Source organism: Lampetra fluviatilis, chromosome 14 (genome assembly GCF_964198595.1).
Source record: "Lampetra fluviatilis chromosome 14, kcLamFluv1.1, whole genome shotgun sequence".
Taxonomy (NCBI): domain Eukaryota; kingdom Metazoa; phylum Chordata; class Hyperoartia; order Petromyzontiformes; family Petromyzontidae; genus Lampetra; species Lampetra fluviatilis.
Window position 1 is genome coordinate 10363351 of NC_136288.1, and position 19795 is coordinate 10383145.

At 43.6% G+C, this 19795-nt stretch overlaps 1 protein-coding gene across 1 annotated transcript; it reads left to right on the top strand.

Moving 5' to 3' along the window:
• Positions 1 to 2592: 2592 nt before the first annotated feature.
• ADPRS (ADP-ribosylserine hydrolase) lies at positions 2593 to 17739 on the top strand. Its single transcript, XM_078862698.1, has 7 exons — positions 2593 to 2623; positions 3711 to 3893; positions 5324 to 5417; positions 7989 to 8202; positions 9831 to 10009; positions 12926 to 13023; positions 14775 to 17739. The coding sequence occupies exons 2-7, from the start codon at positions 3719 to 3721 to the stop codon at positions 15125 to 15127; spliced, it is 1113 nt and encodes a 370-aa protein (XP_078718824.1). The 5' UTR covers positions 2593 to 2623; positions 3711 to 3718; the 3' UTR covers positions 15128 to 17739.
• Positions 17740 to 19795: the final 2056 nt, after the last annotated feature.

The following is a 19795-nucleotide window of genomic DNA, read 5'->3' on the forward strand; positions in this document are numbered from 1 at the left end:
AGCAAGACTGCGCATAGTCTCCTCCATGTAGCCGAACTCTCACACATACTCACACATACATATGCACACATGTGCACACAAAAACAAACATGGTTTTTAAACACTGATTTGAACAAATTCTTGGTTCTTTCGGTAAAGTCACGTAGAAGGGAAATAATAAAATTATAAAAAATAAAACATAATAAAATAATTCTCACGACGTTTCGGCCACAACGCAAGCAGCCGTCCTCAAGTGAAGAACAGGTCTGTCGGAACGACAGCGTCTGAATGATTCAGACGCTGTCTTTCACCTGAGGACGGCTGCTTGCGTTGTGGCCGAAACGTCGTGAGAATTATTTTAATATGTTTTATTTTTTATAATTTTATTATTTCCCTTCTACGTGACTTTACCTAAAGAACCAAGAAGATGAATCCCTGCAGTCACGAAAGCTTTAAATCGAAATTAGATGTTAACAAGTTTCATCGTAGTTAGTATGCTTTGTTTCATTAAATAAACAATCTGTTTTGTATCCACATTGTTCTTTTTTTTGGTGTGGTTTTAATATAATCCGTCTTGGGTTTCCAACCTCACCTGCACACCTTTTTTACTTTGTGTTTTTATTTGCACTGCTTGTCTTTCACTTATCTTTTTTGTGTGAGTAAAAAGAGGGTTGGAATGGCAGCTATCATCGTCTCACGAAAATTATAGACGGGGCTGAATTCTGTAAACCCGGGCGTAGCAGCTACATGGATCTGCCATGCGCGAGTGGAACCACTCGGCTGAGTGCCAATCCTACGATGTAAGCGGTTTTAACAAACACGACATTTAGGGCCATCCATAAATGACGTCACGCACCTGGGGGGGGGGGTCAAACATTTGTGACGATGTGTTACGAGGGGGGCGGGGGCTTGAGAAATGTGACATCACATCAAAATACGCAACTTTAAATAAATATAGACAACACGTTCCACTTAATTAAATACTTTCTAATAAATGTTTTCTCCTACAACATCAGAGTGCAGCGCCACATTAAATACGCACTACAATGACAATAGTTTAAAGCGATTTGAAGCATGTTTTATTTTGGGGGGGTGGAGGCAGAGCTTTGTGACGTCATATTTGAGGGGGGGGGGGGTCTGACTTTTTGTGACGCCGTGTGACGAGGGGGGGGGGTCAAAAATCGTCCAAAATCGCGTGACGTCATTTATGGACGGCCCCCAAGGAGTGCCACGTCTGTCTGGCACCAAAGTATCCGTGCAGAATGTGCCAACTGATGCTAACAATGTAACAACGCTGCCCTCTTGCGGTATCATCTAAGTTGGAAAAAATTACAGACGCGCGATTGTGGCCATGCAACTCAAACTATGGACCAGATCGTAAACCATAAATGCCCATGAAGACACATATGGGCCGTCCATAAATGACGTCACGCGATTTTGGACGATTTTTGACCCCCCCCCCCCTCGTCACATGCTTCAAATCGCTTCCAGCCTTGTGTAGGTCTACAATCCTGTCCCTGACATCCTTGGAGAGCTCTTTGGTCTTGGCCATGGTGGAGAGTTTGGAATCTGTTCGATTGATTGCTTCTGTGAACAGGTGTCTTTTATACAGGTAACAAGCTGAGATTAGGAGCACTCCCTTTAAGAGTGTGCTCCTAATCTCAGCTCGTTACCTGTATAAAAGACACCTGGGAGCCAGAAATCTTTCTGATTGAGAGGGGGTCAAACACTTATTTCCCTCATTAAAATGCAAATCAATTAATAACATTTTTGACATGCGTTTTTCTGGATTTTGTTGTTGTTATTCTGTCTCTCACTGTTCAAATAAACCTACCATTAAAATTATAGACTGATCATTTCTTTGTCAGTGGGCAAACGTACAAAATCAGCAGGGGATCAAATACTTTTTTCCCCCACTGTATAACAATGCATAGATTTTACCAGTGGCAAAATATAATGGTAGGTTTTTACCCTTTTAACTGGTACAAAACTGACACCTTTATTCAAGGCATCATGTTTGCAATGACTACTTGTGTTGTGGTCATTGCAAACATGATGCCTTGAATAAAGGTGTCAGTTTTGTACCAGTTAAAAGGGTAAAAACCTACCATTATGCATAGATTTATGTTTATATAATTGTGGTTATGGTTGTACTTTATAAATCCCTAATCTCTGCCATTACACACAATGAAACAAAAAAAGGTAAAAAAAAAGAAAAAACAGAGCAATGTAATACAATACACTATTTTACATTATTGTAAAAAAAAATACATAAAAAGTCCATCACATGTGTCAGTGAATTTTTTGTATATTTTAGGCAGAAAATTAGTTTTCAAATGTAGATTTTTTTTTTTCTCGGGGGGGGAGACCTCCTGGAAGATGTGCCCCCCCCCCAATGTTGACCCCACGGCCACGGCCTTGCAGCAAATGTACTGACGCCGTGACCTCGGGGGGGGGGACCCCCCGCCGTGCGATTTGTCCACTGGCTCGCGCGAGGGAATCGACGCCGAACCTCGCATCGAAGATCGCGAATCGATTCCGCGGTTTGTCACGGGAAGGAACGCCTCCCCATTGGCCGCCACGGCGACCACGTGGGCAGAGAAGACGCTGGGCTGTGTGGGGAGCAACGCGAAACGGCGACTGTGTGTGGGTCTCTCTCTGTATGTGGGTCTCTGTGTGTGTGTGGGTCTCTGTGTGTGTGTGGGTCTCTGTGTGTGTGTGGGTCTCACTGTGTGTGTGGGTCTGTTTGTGTGTGTGTGGGTCTGTTTGTGTGTGTGTGGGTCTCTGTTTGTGTGGGTCTCTGTGTGTGAGTCTCTCTGTGTGTGTGGGTCTCTGTGTGTGTGGGTCTCTGTTTGTGTTTGTCTCTGTGTGTGTGTGTCTCTGTGTGTGTGTCTCTGTGTGTGTGTGTCTCTGTGTGTGTGTGTGTCTGTGTGTGTGTGTCTCTGTGTGTGTGTGTCTCTGTGTGTGTGTGTCTCTGTGTGTGTGTGTCTCTGTGTGTGGGTCTCACTGTGTGTGTGGGTCTCACTGTGTGTGTGGGTCTCACTGTGTGTGTGGGTCTCACTGTGTGTGTGGGTCTCACTGTGTGTGTGGGTCTCACTGTGTGTGTGGGTCTCACTGTGTGTGTGGGTCTCACTGTGTGTGTGGGTCTCACTGTGTGTGTGGGTCTCACTGTGTGTGTGGGTCTGTTTGTGTGTGGGTCTCTGTTTGTGTGTGTCTCTGTGTGTGTGTGGGTCTCTCTGTGTGTGTGGGTCTCTCTGTGTGTGTGGGTCTCTGTGTGTGTGGGTCTCTCTGTGTGTGGGTCTCTCTGTGTGTGTGTGGGTCTCTCTGTGTGTGGGTCTCTCTGTGTGTGGGGGTCTCTGTGTGTGGGTCTCTCTGTGTGTGTGGGGGTCTGTGTGTGGGTCTCTCTGTGTGTGTGGGTCTCTTTGTGTGTGTGGGTCTCTCTGTGTGTGTGTCTCTTTGTGTGAGTGTCTCTGTGTGTCTGTCTGTGTGTGTGGGTCTCTGTGTGTGTGTGTGTCTCTTTTTGTGAGTGTCTCTGTGTGTGGGTCTCTGTGTGTGTCTCTGTTTGTGTCTCTGTGTGGTGTGGGTCTCTCTGTGTGTGTGGGTCTCTCTCTGTGTTGGGGTCTCATCGCGTGAACGGGCTTCCCCCGTGGTAGGAGCGCGCGCGTGTGTGTGTGGCGTGTGTGTGTGGTGTCTGTGTGTGTGTGGTGGTGGTGGTGCTGGTCTCTGAGCAGGTCCTCCCATGAGCGCCTCGCCCGCCATCTCGACCCTGGAGCGCCTCGCCCCGCGCTTCCAGGGCGCGCTGCTGGGCGCGCTGCTGGGGGACGTCGTGGGATCTCGCTACGAAGGCCGCGGCTTCGTGAGCCCCGTGGCACTCGCCAAAGACGCACGAAACTTCCACCTGCGACGCAATGACGGTGCGCGGGACACGGACACGCACGCACCACGATTCCCAGCCGTGTAGGAGGTAATGATTATAGTAGGGGACCGTCCATAAATGACGTCACGCGATTTTGGACGAGTTTTGACCGCCCCCCCCCTCATCAAATATGACGTCACAAAGCTCTGCACCCCCACCCCCCCCCAAAACCATATTTCCATTTTGAAAATAAAACGTGCTTCAAATCGCTTTCAACTATTGTCATTGTAGTGCGTATTTAATGTGGCGCTGCACTCTGATGTTGTAGGAGTGTTGTTGTAACAAATAGTGTTGTTATAACAATTCTATATTTATTTAAAGTTGTGCATTTTGATGTGACGTCACATTTCTCACCCCCCCCCTCGTCACATCGTCACATGTCTGACACCCCCCTCCCTCCAGGTGCGTTACGTCATTTATGGACGGCCCCTAGACTGTTGCGGCAAGTGCTGTTTGCGAGTAGCAAGCACCGCATGAAGGCCGATAAGACACGTAGAGGGAAGTGAGGGTGGCCAGCAATCACGCCCGGCCGCCTTTGTCTTCCCAGTGGTGATGTGTAACTACACACCGCACCGGGGTAACTCATTTGAGGCCGAGTCGACCTAGGGGAGGCCCGGGACCGGTTGCCATAATCGTCGCCGGTGTTGGTGGCCGTGTGAGGGAATTGAACTCTGGTGGTCCGGCGAGGTTTGCAACGCAGCACGCAAACCGCTGCACCACCGCTCCCTTACCTAAACACAGACAACGCACACAACACAAGAGGTGCACGACCCCACTGCACCCTAAACAACCGCCGTTCGCCAATACGTGGCGGCGGCGTCACCACCACGGCGGTTGTGCCAGGCTAGGTGGCAGTTTTTTCCTGACGTCAGGACCACGGACAGCAACTGGCGGAACGGAGGAGGGGGGAGAGAAAGAGAATGGAATGCGGTCTGAAAGTCACCGTAAGCGTGAACACAATCAATTAAGACCCGAAATGGTTTATCAAATCCTTCTAATGATTGCTAAGCCAGAATCCATCTTCTCGGTTGAAATTGTCTCTGTGTTTTTTATATGTGGATAGCCTCATGAACGAATCTCTCATGGTAGCCAGATGGCTTGCAGAGAACCTCTGTCTTGGAGAAGTCAATGTCAGGTGAGCCCACTGAATTGTAACAGTGATCTGCCACGGTTGAGGTGTTGGTCCTACCGTGTTTTAGGTCTGCTTTGTGTTCACGGATGCGGTCCGAGACATGTCGTTTGGTTTCTCCAATGTAACTGCTACCACAGAGGCAACTTAGTTTGTAGACGCCAGGGCACTGTATGTCTGGAATCACATCTTTTACAGAGTCGGAGCCACTTTCACCGCGCTGGATTTACGTTGCAAAAAAAATACAAAATTTGTCTCGTGCTCTTTCGTTAACACCGAGATGTTTTTCCTTATCGTAGATTTTCAGTACACGGATGACACTGCCATGCTGAGATCCGTGGCACAGTCCCTCATCGACAATGGGCGGTTCGATGCTCAAGACATGTCTCAACGGTAATGGAGCCATCCAGACTGGTCACACTATTTTTATTACGATTGCTTGAGCCAACTGGAAACGCCCATGAAATCCCACGGTTTAAGACTCCCAATAGATTTCTTTTTCCCAGAGGCTTTAAGTACTGACCCTTGATCAAGTTTCAAGTTTCATATATTAGGTATAGCCCTGTGAGCCATGTGGCTCTTGAGTCGGGTGCAACCGCAACAAACAAAATATGAACAGAGAACATCTTAAAGCGATGACGCACAACAGAAACATCCTAGATAAGCCAGCAAATCTTCCAAAAACAACCACCGTATTACAACGCTGTGTGCAAAAATCCCAGTGTGATGCAAGTCGTATCCCATATGGAAGATATGGGATGCGATAGTACAGAACTGTCATATCCATGGCCCTATTTCCTCAAACTTATATTATTCATGGCAGATGGAGAGTCTGTGAAAACTCTTATTCACGATCTTATTTCTTAAGATTATATTTTACCTAAAATGCATAGCAAAGCGGCTTCCTCATGCAATTTTTACACGGATACGAGTAGTCGCTCGCCAAATTACTCCAAATCCTCTCCGCTATCTGTGAGTTTAAACATCAAATGCCCGTGATTAAAACAAGTGCACGGGCGGAAACTTGCTATGATCACAAGACAACACACACACTAATACCCTAGATTTGAAGCTTTCGTGACTGCAAGGATTAATATTCTTAGGTTTTTTCGGTAAAGTCACGTAGGTAAAACATCAAAATTTATTAAAAAAATTATAATAAAATAAAAATCACGACGTTTCGGAGGCAACACAAGTCTCCGTCATCAGGTGGGACCGTCACAGCCAGATTAGCCACTTGATGCAGCTAATCTGGCTGTGACGGTCCCACCTGATGACGGAGACTTGTGTTGCCTCCGAAACGTCGTGATTTTTATTTTATTTTATTATTTTTATAAATTAATTTTGATGTTTTACCTACGTGACTTTACGGAAAAAACCTAAGAATACTAATACCCTATTAGGGACACGGAGACAGAGACAAACATTTAAGACATAGACACGACCTAGTGTTTGAAAGTCGACCGAGTTTTTGGAGCGTTTGGTCAGGATTAAAGCAAAGGTCACCAAACTTTGTTGCAAAATAATTCTACACTTTAATTGGAATATGTGGTGTCCTTTACAAGTTCTGAAAGAGAGGTTTCCAATTATGTATATGTATTCTTGGTAGCTCCTGTAGCTTGGGGAGTTGTGGCTTGTAATGTTGAATTTGACCTGATGAGCACCTTAAAAAGGTCAACTCTACAATAATCCACTGACCTCCACTTTGGATTTCTATCACATCTCTGGTACCTACAACTGAAAAGTTTTCCTATGTTCTCCCTTTGGTGAAGAAGACTACATTTTCTGGTGGAAATGGATACATTTCTCTGTATCCCTATCTCCGCTTCAAGAATAAGCCAAATGAAAGCAAAGGCTGTCCTATTTAGAAGCTGACACCTGAACAGATGGGAGAGTGACCCCTAAATTGGGAATGTTCGATTCTTCAGATGTAATCCATGTGTTGTATATATCACTGCAGTCAAATTGCATGATACAGTGAGAGCGACGAGGTTAATTCAGTCAATTTCTGTACTGCCATCTCCTAGCCACCCTGGCAGATAACTGATTACATCATTTTGATGCACTTTTATTTTCGTGCTGATGTTCTTTGCACGAGAAAACATTCTGTCATACTCTTAGGTCTTTTCTTTACCCTTTTAATTTTCATTCCGGCAAAGTGGCAGTGCAGTAGTAACATTCCTGCCTCTCAGTAAAAAGCGCCTGGATTATATTCCTGACTGCTTCCTTCTGTGTGAAGTTTGTGTGTGTTATCCCCCTGTTCTGCATGGATTCATTCCATAGCTAAACAAGAAGCATGCAGTGCAACTGGTATTGGCCAAACATCCCAATGCTTAAAAAGTACCTGCAAATTACTCAATTGGGCTTACATGCGGCAACATCGCCCACCTACTGCGAAAACTTGGCAGGCCCCTCCTGAAAAGAGTCTTGAGACTCAGGTCAGACATCCTAGGTAAGCAAACAGAATAAGTAATAATAATGATTAAGAATAATTCCCAGTGTAAATAAGTTGCAACATTGATAATTGGTTTTTTACCCTTCTATCTGGCAACAAAACTGACACCTTTTTTTTTTAACAAAGAGTCATGTTTGCATAGACCACAATACCTGCAGTCATAATGCAAACAAAAAACATAACTGATAATGTGCACTGTCCTTGAAGTTTATTGGTCCACACCCGAGACAGCTTTCCTTAGAGCCTAGTCTCACATGAGAGTTATGTTTTTTGTTTGCATTATGACTGCAGGTATTGTGGTCTATGCAAACATGACTCCTTGTAAAAAAAAAAGGTGTCAGTTTTGTTTGCCAGATAGAAGGGTAAAAAACCAATTATCATATTTTTTACTGGCAAATGAGGTTCCAATGAATTTGCAATATTATTTTAAGTCGTTTTTAACTAAATATTATTACGGACAAAAGCATTGAGCGTATTTGCTTTAATTGCGACGGTTTCCTGTTTTTCAGATTTGCCAAAGAATACCAGAAGGAGCCACTGCGTGGCTACGGGGCGGGCGTGGTGACTGTGTTTGAGAAGTTTCAGCAGCGCGCGTACGCTGGCGACGATGTATTTACGCCGGCGGCTGAGCAGTTTGAGGGGCACGGTTCCTTCGGCAATGGTGGAGCCATGAGGGTGGCACCGGTGGCTCTCGCTTACCCCGCCACTGCTGATGTTAAACACGTAGGTAAATGCAGTGGACATGTGTCGAACCCAATGATGCGTAATATTTCGATTTAAAGTTTTCGTGACTGCAGGGATTCATCTTCTTGGTTCTTTCGGTAAAGTCACGTAGAAGGGAAGTAATAAAATCATAAAAATAAAACATGATAAAATTATTCTCACGACGTTTCGGCCACAACGCAAGTAGCCGTCCTCAGGTGAAAACCAGGTCTGTCAGACGCTGTCGCCTCGACAGACCTGGTTTTTTATTATGTTTTATTTTTATTATTTTATTACTTCTCTTCTACGTGACTTTACCGAAAGAACCAAGAAGACCAATGATGCGTGTTTAAATGAAATCTATTCAAATCCAATCTACATGTAGAAATACGTTACGCGCCCTTACCCGGGTATGGCCTCGCCAATTCTCAAGCCTCTTAATCAGGAGGGTACTGAGATGTTGTTTTGCAGTGGGGTGCAATGTTGCGTGTAATCACAATTGAGTAACTTTCAGGTACACCATTGGAACGTCATTTGCCAGTAAAAAATATGATAATTGGTTTTAATGGTGTAAATGCTTACCCCGAGCTCTCATACTCTGATAGTGCACTGTCTGAGTTTTGTGCCTTTTGGCGTCATCTGGTCCAACCCATGTGAGACTAGGCTCTAAGGAAAGCTATCTCGGGTGTGGACCAATCAACTTCAAGGACAGTGCATATATTATCAGAGTTATGTTTTTTGTTTGCATTATGGCTGCAGGTATTGTGGTCTATGCAAACATGACTCCTTGTAAAAAAAGGAGTCAGTTTTGTTGCCAGATAGAAGGGTAAAAAAAACAATTATCAACTTTCAGGTAGTTTTTCAGCATTGGGATGCTCAGCCTTTTAACAGCTACATTGTACGGCTTTTTTTTAGTATGGGAGAATACTGGAGAACCCAGAGGAAACCCATGTAGAATGGGGGGAGAACATACACACTCCACACAGAGAGGTGTTTGAGTCGGGAACTTGATGGGTATTGGCCATATTCTTATTCAACAACCGATTGCTGAAAAAAATCCCTGAAAATTATTTGATTGGGATTACACACAGTAGCTGCATCACCCCCTTCTGCGAAAGCTTCTGCAGGATCCTTCTGGAAAAAAACATTCTTGAGACTCGGTGAGGCTTTCCTGGGTTCACAAGTGTAATGATAATAATACAGTGGACTATCAATTACCCACTTGCGGTTTATCCGATTTGCCGATTAACTGCGCACCTGAGATTTTGACATAAATTAGAAACTCTTGGATTTTCCCCTTAAGCCCAAATTAATCATGTAAAAACAGTTATACATTTATATTATTAGAAACGTTTATTACAAGTCACGTGCTTAAGCCAAGCAAATATGTGCTCTGGTTAATCCGAAATCCATGTGATCGCCTCTACAGTACAGTAGTTGCATGTCTTTGCAACAATGGGCGGAGTTTGATGTTGATTGGTGTAGCTCTGCTACCCACTTAGTGGGCGGATTATTCTGTGTGGGAGCAGGAAAGTATTATCACTGATCGGCGGAAAATGGTATTTTTTTCGGATAATGAAGAGTCTGCTGTAATATATCACGTGTTGTGTGTGATTCTCGCCATAACAGTGCCTTCCGTTTTGCTGCAGATCGCCAGATTGAGTGCACGCATCACCCACGCCAACTCCCTGGGCTACAACGGCACCATCTTGCAGGCCTTAGCTGTGCATTTTGCGATTGCGGAGGATAACATTTGTGCTTTGACATTTGTTGACAAACTGATACAAGAGATGCTCGAGGTCGAGGAATCCTCAAATGACAAGGCAAGGTTGGTTATTCGCGAACTTTTCTTTTTTACATTTCCTGAACCAACATTCAGAAGCTTCTTTTTGTTTGCTTTTTTGACTACTTGTGTTGTGGTCATTGCAAACATGATGCCTTGAATAAAGGTGTCAGTTTTGTACCAGTTAAAAGGGTAAAAACCTACTATTATATTTTGCCACTGGAAAAGAGATCTCATAGTGTAAATGCTTACCCCGAGCTCTCAATACTCTGATATTGCACTGTGTTGAGTTGTACGCCTTCTGGTGTCATCTGGTCCAACACCAATGGGGACTAGGCTCTAAAGAAAGCCATCTCGGGTGTGGACCAATCAACTTCAAGGACGGTGCATATTATTATCATCATCAGAGTTGCTTCTTTTTGTTTGCTTTTTTGACTACTTGTGTTGTGGTCATTGCAAACATGATGCCTTGAATAAAGGTGTCAGTTTTGTACCAGTTATAAGGGTAAAAACCTACGTTTATATTTTGCCACTGGTAATAGAGATCTCATAGTGCAACATTCAGACGTTAAAACATATTTAAGGTTCAAGATTTTCTGACTTTCCTCCAGCAGAAATCTACTGCATTGTCATTGGCTATGTTGTGGACCATGCCATCAGAAAATGTCCTTGTTTATTTCTCCGATATAATGTTTGAAATGTATTGTAATGTGGCTGTGCCTCTGAGAGGAGTGGCCCTCCTTGCCTGGGTCCTCTTATGAGATTTGTGTTCTTGTTGTAATCTCAGTGGAGTTATTTCATATTTTTTCATTATTTGATCACTTCTAATTTTTTTTATTAAGCCTGTGGACTTTGAGAGCCTGGTTGACTGCATTAGTTCCACCGAATCAAATGCTTTTTCATAGGACTTCTACGAAAGCTAAGCGTAATGGTCCATAATAGAGGTTTTTGGGTTAGATCGCGTAAATATATAAATGTGTCATTTAAACCCGCCACCACCCGACACAGCCAACGAGTAAGGGTTGTCACGTAACCAGAACAACCCTTACTAGTTGGCTGTGTCCGGTGGTGGCCGGTTTTAACAAAACATTTATATATTTACGCGAACTAACCCAAAAACCTCTATGGATGATATTGGTCGCGAAAGCCTACATGTTAAGCATATTTTGATATTCATTTGTTATTGAAATCTGATGAGTAAGCAACAAATTATAGAAACATTTGTAACTGCAGCTTGTTTATGTATGGGTTGGCCTCTAAAATATCCATTATTTGGTTGTATGTTCATATGTTGAACTTTTTTCGCACCGTACGTAGCCAACCGTGCTAATCGGAGGTGCGGGGGGAAGGATAAAAAACGAAACGCATCGGTGACGTGTAATAATTTAGGCATATTTCCATGATGGAGGCATTGCATAGCTTGTAAGCATTAGAAAATAGTAGTGCTGCTTTTATGAAGAGGTCACAGTTTTTCCATCTGGTTTGGGAGCTTTCAAATTTTTTTTTCTGCCAAGAGAAGTGGTCACTATTTCACGTGTGATATCTGAAACATCCTCACATCGCTAAGTGTTTCAGAGTCTTGTTGATAGCTGGGAAATTCTATCCCATATATCCAAAAACTGCAGTTTTGATTCCTGGAGGGACTCAAATTCCCACTTCATAATAACCATCATATTTCCCTCTATGATGGACAATGTTTCCTACGAAGTACAAGTGCGGAATTCATTTATCCTGACCTTACCAAGGCCATGTCTCACATTTCTGCCACGTGTATGTGTGTCCTGCCTGTAGGCTGACTTTATTTTTTTCCGCTGTGTAAATGTGGGTCATCTGACACAGATCAGTTCTCATCTTTATCATGATGCTTGATTACCCAGCCAAGCCTCACTGAGTCTCCGGACTTTTTCCAGGAGGGTCCTGCCAAGTTTGTTGTAGCTGGGGGTGATGTTGCTGCTCTGTGTAATCTCCATTGGTTAATTTTCAGGTATTTTTCAGCATTGGGATGTGTTTGGCCAACACCCGGCACATTGCGGGAGATGGATTGTGAAATTTCTGGACCTTGAGGAATGGTGATGGCATGGGAAGGTCTTTATCCAGCAGTGTAAGAGAGACCATGGCTGATAATTCACTGTGTAACAAATATTTTTTTTGCTCCTGGGTAGGAAGTGTTATTTTCCAATTGCTTATGCCTGTTTTAACAACTTAACACCTATTTTGTTGCCAGATAAAAGGGGAAAACCTATTTTCATATTTTGGTACTGGCAAAGGAGTTCCCATGATGTAGATGCTCATCCCGAGCTCTCATTACTCTGATAGTGCGTTATTTTTGTGCTGTACGCCTTTTGGCGTCGTCTGGTCTAATACCATTTGAGACTAGGCTCAAAAGAAAGCTGTCTCTGGTGTGGACCAATTAGTTTCAAAGACAATGTATATATTATCAGAGTATGTTTTTTAATGCAGACATGATTCCTTGTAAAAGGTTTCAGTTTGGTGTTTTAACAACTGAACACCTGTTTTGTTGCCAGATAAAAGAGGAAAAACCTAGTCTCATATGCCTCAAAAGTACAGAACATGGCTATTATTCCCCACAAACTTTGCTTTTGTGACCAGGACAGTGATATTTTGAAATGTACCTATTTTCAAAGAGAAAACGTGGTGTGCATTTGTGTCATTCCTTCACGTAAAAGTCCTGGTCACGAAAGCAAAGTTTGTGGGGAATAATAGCAGCCATTTCATATACTTTTGAGGAATAAGCAATTAGAAAATTACTAACCAGGAACAAAAATCGCGTTACATCGTGATATAATAAATATGATGATGACTAATTCACGTAAGGTTATTTCACTTTGTGAGGATTCAATGAGTGGATGTTGTATAAATGCACATTGTAAGCTTGTCAAATGATTACAATAAAAGGTTATCACATCCTGTAACTTTATCTAATACATTTTTTTTCCACAGTGCAAAAAGTGCAACCCCCTATTGCAATAGGTTGGAGAAGATCAAGGAGTTCTTGAACCTGCAAGACGTGCCGAGAGAAGATGTTGTGCAGTACCTCGGTGAGACTGGGGGGGAGAGTTTGCTTGTGAGAAGAGTGCATTGTGTTGTTGCTCTGAACACTGGGAGACAGAGGTCGCAACCGGGTACCCGTACCCTACTCGATACCCGGCTACCCGTACCCGGCCGGGTACAGGTACGGGTACCCGTTTGCGACCCTGGTGCGGCCGGGTACGGGTAGCCGCACGTGACTCACCCCAACCAATGAGTGAGAAGGCCGTGAGTCACTGGTGAGTAACTGTTTGTCACTCATTTCCCAACGTCTTGTCTCTTCTCACAATTCAAGTTCCTAGAATCAACCCACCCGCGCCTGCAACATGGCTTCATCCCAGAGGTCGCAATCAGGTACCCGATACCCGTACCCTACCCGTACCCGGCCGGGTACCCGGCTGGGTACAGGTAGGGTACGGGTATGGCCGGGTACGGGTACGGGTACCCGTTTGCGACCCTGGTGCGGCCGGGTACGGGTAAGGAATCAAAACCCGTTTGCGACCTCTGCTGGAAGATCGATGATCGATGTTCGGTCGCCGCGTCGACGGCTTTCGTCGCAAATTCAAACTGAACAGAGTGGGCTGGGTGAATGCTGCGATCTTCCACTCCCAAAGCTTTGGCGGCATCACCTATGATTCCACTTACATTTCCGAGTGACAATATCTTTAATACTGCACATATGAAACTGGTGATTTAGGAATTGCTTATGGAACATTCTTTCACCCATCTCTGCATTTCATTTAAAAGTTCTGCTTAGTCCTGAAAGATTTTAGTTATTATGTTATATTTGAGTGTGTGCTTGTGAGCGGTATTCAATTGGACATGCAGCAATAATTAATAGCGAGTGCCATCAACATTGTTGTTGGTTCTTTCGGTAAAGTCACGTAGAAGGGAAATAATAAAATAATAAAAATCAAACATAGTAAAATAATTCTCACGACGTTTCGGCCACAATGCAAGCAGCCGTCCTCAGGTGAAGAACAGACCTGTTCTTATTTCCCTTCTACGTGACTTTACCGAAAGAACCAAGAAGACGAATCCCTGCAGTCACGAAAGCTTTGAAATCGAAATTTTATTATGTTTTATTTTTATTATTTTATTATTTCCCTTCTACGTGACTTTACCGAAAGAACCAAGAATACGAATCCCTGCAGTCACAAAAGCTTGGAAATCGAAATTTTATTATGTTTTATTTTTATTATTTGATTATTTTCCTTCTACGTGACTTTACCGAAAGAACCAAAAAGATGGATCCCTGCAGTCACGAAAGCTTTGAAATCGAAATTGTATTGTTTTATTTTTATTATTTTATTATTTCCCTTCTACGTGACTTTACCGAAAGAACCAAGAAGATGAATCCCTGCAGTCATGAAAGCTTTGAAATCGAAATTTTATTATGTTTTATTTTTTATTATTTTATTATTTCCCTTCTACGTGACTTTACCGAAAGAACCAAGAAGATGAATCTCTGCAGTCATGAAAGCTTTGAAATCGAAATTTTATCATGTTTTATTTTTATTATTTTATTATTTCCCTTCTACGTGACTTTACCGAAAGAACCAAGAATACGAATCCCTGCAGTCACGAAAGCTTTGAAATCGAAATTTTATCATGTTTTATTTTAATTATTTTATTATTTCCCTTCTACGTGACTTTACCGACAGAACCAAGAAGACGAATCCCTGCAGTCACGAAAGCTTTAAATCGAAATTCCATCAACATTGCTGTTGATCTTGTTTGGATGTTTGCGTCACTCACGCAGGCAACAACGTGCAAGCCTTGGAGTCGGTGCCCACTGCCGTGTACGCCTTCCTGCGCTGCCTGCAGCCCGAGCCCGACATTCCCGACGAGCTAGGTGGCGTGGCGCGCACGCTGCTCTACGCCATCTCCCTGGGTGGCGACACCGACACGGTGGCCAGCATGGCTGGAGCCATCGCAGGGGCTTATCACGGTGACGGTGGCTTGCCGGCCTCATGGCTCCAGCTCAGTGAAGGGGTGCAGGATGCCCGCACGCAGGCGCGGCAGCTGCTGGAGCAGTACCAGTGGAATCTCCGCAGCAGTAGCTCGAGCGTGGATCACAAGCCCTCTGGAAACTGCAACGCTGAGCAAAAGTGAAGAGAACCTACGACCACTTTGCTAGACGTGGAGTTGGATGTTGAGATTCTATATTGGGCGGCAGGGCGGTGCAGTGGTGTCACCCGTGCCTCATTAGCTAGAAGCTCCTGGGTTCAATAACGTTTTTCTGTGTTGAGTATATATCCATAAGAGGTTTTTTGAGTATGTATGTTCTCCCCCTGTTCTACGTGGGTTTCCTCTGTTTTTTCCCATAGCAAAAAAACACATACTTTGTAACTGGTATTGGCCAAACATCCCAGTTGTTCAAAAAATTATCTGCAAATTACTCGATGGGGATTACTCACGATTGTCTACGTAAGGTTAGTAAGAAGTTCAGTGTCCATACTCACAAGAATGCATTGCCACTACTGCGAACGCTTGTGAAGACCCTCCTGCCTTTGGAGTCTTGAGGCTCAGGCTCTACTGGGTGAACAAGCGTAATAATATAATTAATCTTCTTGGTTCTTTCGGTAAAGTCACGTAGAAGGGAAATAATAAAATAATAAAAATAAAACATAATAAAATAATTCTCACGACGTTTCGGCAGGACGGCTGCTTGCGTTGTGGCCGAAACGTCGTGAGAATTGTATTTTATTATGTTTTATTATTTCTCTTCTACGTGAAGAGAAAAGAACCAAGAAGATGAATCCCTGCAGTCACGAAAGCTTTCAATCGAAATTTAATATAATGAATGCTTTCGGAATTTGTGAAATGCACGTTTTATTGAAATGAGAACCGAATTCTCAAATAATAGCTATCACAAACATGCATGAAGACATTACGTGATATTGTTCATATTGATAACTGCTAATTTAATTTTAGTCATTGCGTTTGAAGTGCTATGCATTTGATAGTATTTGCGTCCAGGCAGACCCCAACATACAAATGTCCGCACTTACGAACGAGTTTCCGTAAGATATTTTTTGTTCATCCGAATTTGTGAACTCGCAAATGCGAACCGAACTGTGGAACTATTTTTTTCAGTGGAGCAATCCTCTGTTAGATGTAACGAATCACAGCATCCCTCTGGGAGTGTTTACGCACCGCAGAGGTCGCAACCGGGTACCCGATACCCGTACCCTACCCGATACCCGGCTACCCATACCCGGCCGGGTACGGGTACCCGTTTGCGACCCTGGTGCGGCCGGGTACGGGTACGGGTAGGCCGTGAGTCACTGGTGAGTTAACTGTTTGTCACTCATTTCCCAACGTCTTGTCTCTTCTCACAATTCAAGTTCCTAGAATCAACCCACCCGCGCCTGCAATATGGCTTCATCCCAGAGGTCGCAATCAGGTACCCGATACCCGTACCCTAACCGTACCCGGCCGGGTACGGGTAGGGTATGGGTACCCGTTTGCGACCCTGGTGCGGCCGGGTACGGGTATGGGTAAGGAATCAAAACCCGTTTGCGACATCTGACGCACGGACAAGTGTGTGCAAGTGGGGAGCTGTATTGTCACGGTTTGGTGTGCTCTGCTACGAACACAGCGAGCCGAGTTCTATTCCTGCTCACGGCCAACATCAGTGACGATTATCTGAACCGGTCTGGGGCCTTCTCTGGTCGACTCAGCCTCAAATGAGTACCTTGTTCGGTGTGTAAACCGCTCCTGGGAAGACAAAGATTGCCGGGCATGATGTTGGCCACCCACCCCCTTGTGTGCCGTTGCGGCTTTTATAGATGCTGCTCAGTAACAGCACTTGCCCCAACAGCCTGTGTAGGCTATACGGGGGATTATTGGTGTGCGTGTCCGTCAAGTACGTGCACGCATGCACCCGTGTGTGTGTGCAATTGTGAGGACTCATTACGCCCCTTCCAGTGAAGATTAAACTTTTTTTTCTATTTACTTTATTTTATGTTTTATTTACTGGACAGTTTATTACAGTATTACATGCAAATTTATATTTCTTTATACCAGTTTAACAAAAAAATTTTCTTGTTGAACCGTAACACATTTTATCACAGTGACCGTATAAAAACATATTTTCTTATTTATTTTAGCAGGTAAAGCAAAAATATATATTTATTTTACCGGATAAAGCCCACTGAACTATATAGCTCCTTTTGAGAAGTGACCTGGCCACAAATGATAGCTCAACGAAGTGGCTTATGCTGAAACTTATAGCAGCCAAATACTCTAAACGCATGTTGATTCTAAATGTTTAGGGAAAAACTGGAGGACCTGGAGAAAAACCCACGTGACCACGGGGAGAACATGCAAACTCAAAATATACAGGCGTCGGGGTTTGCATCGAACCTATTTGCATTTGAATAGGACATTATTTTGTTTCGACTTATGAACGGGTCTCAGGAATGGAACCCATTCGTAAGTCGGGGACTGCCCGTATGCATATTTCTATGAGTGTATCTTGAACTTCTTTCACACCGTACACAGCCAACCATGATAATTGGAGGTGCGGGTGAAGGACAATAAAATAAATACAATATTTATACTGAGCCAACTTGTGGATTAAATGAGCGTCCCCATCGATTTACAGGAAATATGCAGGTTGAGTAAGCCTACGAATGGCAATGTTCAGCAATGCAAACATGTGTGTTGGGTTTCTGCATCATACCCTATTTTACTCTCCAGCATTAAAACCGCTGAAACTGTTTGAAATTGTGTTGTCTTTGTCCATACTATTGTGTGTTGAGTCCAGATGAAGTTCAAGTTCATTTATTAGGTATAGCCCTGTGAGCCATTCGGCTCTTGAATCGGGTGCAACCGCAACAAACAAAAAACAAAAACATCAAAGTGAATATGTGACTAAGTGCAAACAGAAAATCCAAGAAAAGACAGCAAAATATTGCAGAAAAAACACCGTACACCAACGCTGGCAGGAGACAGATCATGAACATCATCATCATCAGCAGCAGCCTTGATCTATATACACTGCTGACTAATAGTTTCCCCAAGCCATCACCATTTCTCACGGGGTCATGGTGCAAAACTCCATGCAGGATCTGCGCACGAACCAATTGGATGTCCTGTCCAGCATGTTCCCTCATTTGGCTCCCATTCTGTTTGTCAGTTTCGACCTCGGCCGTCATCCCGTTCCCTGCCCAAGCCCACTTAAGAGTGATCAATGTCGACAGCGGGTGTTGTCCGAGCCACCATGTATTCCTCTTTGTCAGTGTCCCATGTTGCCACTTCATGCCCAAGCAACAGTAATATCCACATGCCCTTTGTTTTGTCATTCGTCACCTCGATTTAAAGCTTTCGTGACTGCAGGGATTCATCTTCTTGGTTCCTTCGGTAAAGTCACGTAAAATGGAAATAATAAAATAATAAAAATAAAACAAAATAATTCTCACGACGTTTCGGCCACAACGCAAGCAGCCGTCCTCGTGTGAATAACAGGTCTGTCGAGACGACAGAGTGAATGACACCCCAGGCTTGGAGCGTATATTTAAGCTTGTAACATATCTAGTAGTTCATCCTCATGAGACGTTAAAATAGCTGTTGGCCAATCATAGATGGTTAATTTGTTCTATATTGATGAGTTTTTGTGCTTGTGCACCACTGCCAATGCAGTATCAGACAATTGTATATCAGACAAGGGTCTATTCAATAGCATCACAATACAACATGGTTACCCGGGGTGTAATATGTCAGCAACTTTTAAAATGGGTTTCTAAATACAAATCAACGTATACATTTTAAAGGGCCCCGTGCTTAATGCTTTCAAGCTATCAATTCCGGTTCAGTGATTCTGCACTTGCTCTATTAATATAGTACTATACCGCCTTCAACTTTTATGAACGACTGGGTGTTTAAGGTTAGCGATTCGCCGTATTATCTGGCTGTGTAGCAAATGAAAAATTAAATGACTTTACTATGCAAGTAAAAAATTTGTGTTTCAATATTAATGTTTAAAAAAAAACAATAGGGCCCCTTTATAACATATGCTACAGGCCCCGCACTTTAAAGGGCCCCGTGCTTAATGCTTTCAAGCTATCAATTCCGGTTCAGTGATTCTGCACTTGCTCTATTAATATAGCACTATACCGCCTTCAACTTTTATGAACGACTGGGTGTTTAAGGTTAGCGATTCGTCGTATTATCTGGCTGTGTAGCAAATGAAAAATGTAATGACTTTACTATGCAAGAAAAAAAATTGTGTTTCAATATTAATGTTAAAAAAAAAAATTAGGGCCCCTTTATAACATATGCTACAGGCCCCGCACTTGCTTAATTCGGCACTGTCACCACGGCCGACATTGAACCTGGGTCCAGGATGGGTCTCGCACCGAGCAGACGGCCTGGGGGCAGGGAGAGCCCGTCCGTACAGGCGAACTCGGGCGGTCGCCTCGGGCGCCAAGTTAAGTGGGGCACCAAATTCGATGAAAACAATAACGATGTCACATCAATTCCCGCGAGCGTACAGATGGAATATGAATTACACTTAATTTCTCAACATTTAGTAGTAGGTTTTTACCCTTTAAACTGGTACAAAAACTGACAAGGCATCATGTTTGCAATAACCACAACACAAGCAGTCAAAATGCAAACAAAAAGAAACAACTCTGATGATGATAATTATATGCACTATCCTTGAAGTTGTGGTTATTGCAAACATGATGCCTTGTATAAAGGTGTCAGTTTTTGTACTAGTTTAAATGGTAAAAACCTACTACTATATTTTGCCACTGGAAAAGGAGGTCTCAT

Excerpts from the sequence above, each read along its gene's own strand:
- ADPRS (XM_078862698.1), top strand. The coding sequence starts at position 3,719 with ATGAGCGCCTCGCCCGCCATCTCGACCCTGGAGCGCCTCGCCCCGCGC. Across the intron at positions 10,010-12,925 it reads TCCTCAAATGACAAGGCAAG|TGCAAAAAGTGCAACCCCCT; the intron begins GTTGGTTATTCG and ends TTTTTTCCACAG. Across the intron at positions 13,024-14,774 it reads AGATGTTGTGCAGTACCTCG|GCAACAACGTGCAAGCCTTG; the intron begins GTGAGACTGGGG and ends TCACTCACGCAG.